Source organism: Seriola aureovittata, chromosome 21, assembly GCF_021018895.1.
Source record: "Seriola aureovittata isolate HTS-2021-v1 ecotype China chromosome 21, ASM2101889v1, whole genome shotgun sequence".
Lineage (NCBI taxonomy): Eukaryota > Metazoa > Chordata > Actinopteri > Carangiformes > Carangidae > Seriola > Seriola aureovittata.
In genome coordinates, this window is record NC_079384.1 from 12,400,212 (window position 1) to 12,404,545 (window position 4,334).

Here is a 4,334-nt window from a genome sequence, read left to right on the forward strand (position 1 = left end):
CTCCCGACAGTACCTGAAGGCAGCATTGGGTTTGGGCAACACCTCAAACGCCTGCAAGATGCTAAAGGAAGATACGTTGTTTTTGCGTTTACATGAAGAACAACACGTCCTGAAAAACTGTGTATAATATATCCGAGTCAAAATGGGTGAAGAAGCTAAGATGCGAACGTAAGTGCCCTTTTAAAATGGAGTTTTTAATTAAAAACAGCTGGGTTGGTGGCCCCGGCAGGCTAGCTTCTCAGCTAACAGCGATAGCAACAACATCCAAGTCACCGAGAAATGTAGCTGTCCCATTTATTTGTGGCAGCTGACCTCGCTCCACATATCACCGTGATAAAGCTGATCTAAAATTCTCCATTACAAATGTGATGAAACTTGCTTTTTAAAGCATATTTTAACATCTATTGTTCCGTTAAACCGCTTTACCGTTGTATGCAGTGTCAAAGTTCAGCTGTAAACGCACAGGTTTGCATTTGTTCAGCAGATGCCATCTTTTAGACCTGCCCTGGGAAGATGTACTTGTTCCACACATTTTATGCTATTTGCCGCTGCAACACCTGGTCAGCCTGCAGAGGGTGAGCAAGCAGTTCCACAGCCTCATCCAGGTGTATCTGGCCAACTGCAGGACTTTCGATCTGTCCCCGGTAAGTTGTTTTACTTTGTTTTCTTTTAATGCAATGCAGAATGAAACGGAATACCTTTTTTCACTGTCATATTGGTCAAAGAGTGACAGAAAACTGGTTTGAAAAACAAGGCCTACAGATATCTATTAATTGTATTTGTTATAAAATTTGTTAGTAATATAATCAATCAATCAATCGATCAAGGTGACCTGGCCCTAGATGAAGGATGGTAGATTAAGTGTTAGTGAATTAGCTCTTAGGAAAGATACTTAGCAGTAATAATAATGATACATAGTAATAATACAGAAGAACTCCTCAAAAATCCTTTATTAATGTGTCTCCGACAGCTAGTAACCACACAAAAAAGTTTGAAAGTTGTCAAGGAGCAATATTCAAGACCTTTGTAAATGAATTTTAAGACTTTTTAATACCTTCTAAGGCCTTTTATCAAGGGAACTGAATTCAGTGCTTTTGATATCCTGCTATATATACTGAGAGGAATGATATTATCAGTACTTGAAGAAGTCTGCTATCTGGTCTTTGATATCACAGATTGGACCATGCATTCCCAAGGAAGCATTTTGCTCCATGTTAAAGGACAACAAAGTTCTCCAGAGCCTGTCACTTCAGAACTGTTCAGACTGGGTGACAGACAAGGAGCTGCTGCCAGTTTTTGGCCAGAACCAGCATCTGCAGAGAGTGGACATGAGCGGGTGTGCTTGGCTCACCCGCCACTCCCTGGTGGCCGTGTCCTTGAGCTGCACGCACCTCCAGCACCTTGGCCTGGCGCACTGCGAGTGGGTGGACAGCCTGTCCCTGCGCAGCCTGGCTGACCACTGCGGGGGGCTGCAGTCGATCGACCTCACAGCCTGCCGCCAGCTCAAGGACGACGCCATCTGCTACCTGGCCAAGAAGTGTTTGAAGTTGAGGTCTCTATCTTTGGCAGTCAATGCCAACGTCACTGACGAGTCAGTGGAGGAGGTGGCCAAAAACTGCAGGGGCCTGGAGCAGCTGGACCTGACAGGTTGCCTAAGGGTCAGGAACCAGTCCATCAGGTAAATGTTATTTTCCAGTAAAATCCAACTAACTTTGTGCCCATACTTTGACAAGCATAACCTCACTTGTGCGCTCTTCCATAATATCCTCTGCATGCTGTGCTCACAGGACTCTTGCAGAGTACTGCCCAAAGCTGCAGTCCCTGAAGGTGAATCACTGCCACAATGTGACAGAGTCGAGTCTCGATCCTCTACGGAAGCGCAATGTTGTGATAGACGTTGAGCCGCCCTTACAGAGGGCTCTGGTACTTCTTCAGGATGTGCTGGGGTTCGCTCCCTTTATCAATCTCCAGATATAACCAAAGGGCCATCTGTCTGCCCAACACAGGTAGGTAATATCAGCAGTATATCTACTGTATGAGCTTATGACATGTTTATATCCAAAACTGACTGTCACATACCCAAACAGGGCCAGAACTCAACGACGGTGAATTTATTACTAAGATAACTAGATAATGTCAGTTACAGTCAATCAGTTGTAATCAACATTTGCCTGTCTTTGTTACAGTTATCTTCATAACTGCAATCACTCTCAGCTGCGTCACATGGGCACAGGAGTTGCTCTGAATATGTCAAGACAATCCAGGAAGATCTGGATGTGTTGCGCTCACGTTTGTGCAGCTAAATAATGTGGACAAAAAAAAAAAAAAAACCTCACTGGGATATGATCAAAGATTCATATTTAAGATGGAACTGAAAATAATACCACATCTGTAAATGACTGAAGAAAGCCATGTACTTTTAAGAATTGCTGCCTCATATCCAAAAGATGTCACTGCACTTTTTCTAAATCATTCGGTGTTGTAGAAAAGCAATTCTAACCAAAGTACGGTGTATTATTTTTGTTGGTACTTTGTGTGTGTATCATATTGCAAAAAGCAGTTATGTTTCATTTAGAAACATTTAAACACGTTTGAGTTTAATTAAACATTTCATTTTGCATGTATGTGTGCCTACTTAAAAGATCAGTTCACCCAATTCCCCACCAAACATTTTCTCACTTACCACTAGTTTTGTGTAGCCTTTGGTTGTATTTGTTATTTCCACTACTGAGACTTCTGCCTGCCATCACTGCTGACCATGTGTCTTCCAGAAACAATGTCCTGGATCCTCAGGATAATCCACAGACCTCATTGTCAACACTTTTTTAACAGTTACCCCCTGAAAACAGTCGTTACACTAAAACTATCTGTACGGCTAGATGCTACTGGGAATGTTTTTGTTTTTTTTGGTATGGGTGAAGCAACCCTTAAATCTACATTGTTAATAACAGCATAGTTGTATAGCCAAGTACGTGTTTGAAATAAGTATAGGAATTTATTATGACTGTTTTCTTTTAAGCCTTTGAAATGAATTTTGTAAAAAAAAAAAAAAAGTACCTGTGTTGAAATACTGTTTTCCCTGTAGCACAGAATATGAATTATATAAGAAGTATTAAATTGTGTAATACAACACCATCAGAAATGACTGTTTTCCTCTGCTTAAAGACGCATAAAAGTGCATAAATGTAATCGACATGTGGCTTACTTTTATTGCAGGTGGATGGCACTTTGAGCATCCTAGTGTTGGATACAGTATTATAAGGCAGTAAGAAGTATTCTTCAATTATATTAGTAACAATGTTGAAGTTTCCTACTGTTTTTAAAAGATTTAACATTTGAAAACTTTGAGAGGCGCTAACAAAATCCTTCTCTATCAGTGGAAAGGATGTTGGGTTGTATCTGTCTGTAAACAAGAAATCAGGATTCCTGTAATATCCTTGACCGTCAAGCAGAAGAGGTTTTTTTGTCAAAGAATTGCACCAGTGTAGTCGAGTCACTAGGTCGCACTTTAGGTTTATGGCTTAAACTGACACAAGGTGGCAGCAATGAGTCAGGATATTTGTGTGTTTTAGTCCTCTTGTCTTGAGAGGCTGTTTTACTTATAAAGTACAGTACATCCAGGAACCAGGCTGCTATATTAAATATGTCAGGATCCAGTGTCAGGAGCACACAAAGAGGCCAAGAATCTCTTCCTCTAAGATTCAGAGAAAAAGTCCAGTGTTTGACCGGTTTGGCAGGTTGTGAAAAGAAACATCAGCTTTGTGATCTTGTTACCACCTGATGCAGTGAGTGCACAATACGAATGCATGTGTCCCCTTGTTGCTACAGCTAGGTGTTGGAAAAAAATCCCTCTCACAGTTTCCTCTGGTGGTCTGATGGGCAGACTATATTGTAACTTGTCTCTGTGACAACACAACAGGTCTATTTTCCACTTGATGGCATGGTTTACTCCATCTGCTGCGTGCTGTCCACAAGCTGAATTTGCACCAACAGAGAGTTGCCTTTGGAGGGCTTCAGGGATCGACCGGCTTCCTTCTGTTAGCCGTGCTGATCATCATATTGTACCAGTGTGCCTCCGAGGAAACATCGCAGTATAAAGTAAATCTTGAAATTTCAATTCATGAAGCGACTCACGCAGTAGATGCTCATATTTAAACAAACAAAAGCAAGATTCTTCTGGTGTCTTAAAACAAGAATAAGCAAGAATAAAATAGTAAAGAGTGGTTGGCATCATGACTTTGCCTCCTTAAAGTAACACAGGATGCAAAAAAGATCATGCTCTCATGTTCCTGTTTCATAATACTTGCAAAGGGAATTATAACAATGAACTGTAA

General features: G+C 41.2%; 1 protein-coding gene across 2 annotated transcripts; it reads left to right on the forward strand.

The window, feature by feature from the left end:
• fbxl15 (F-box and leucine-rich repeat protein 15) lies at positions 1-3,142 on the forward strand. Of its 2 annotated transcripts, none has more exons than XM_056366828.1 (5): positions 1-168; positions 482-644; positions 1,176-1,678; positions 1,788-2,006; positions 2,187-3,142. In XM_056366828.1, exons 1-4 carry the CDS (start codon positions 143-145, stop codon positions 1,975-1,977), a joined length of 882 nt encoding a protein of 293 aa, XP_056222803.1. In that variant the 5' UTR covers positions 1-142; the 3' UTR covers positions 1,978-2,006; positions 2,187-3,142. The 2 variants fall into 2 exon arrangements, with proteins under 2 accessions (XP_056222803.1, XP_056222804.1); XM_056366829.1 differs by having other exon boundaries at positions 3-168; positions 485-644.
• Positions 3,143-4,334: the final 1,192 nt, after the last annotated feature.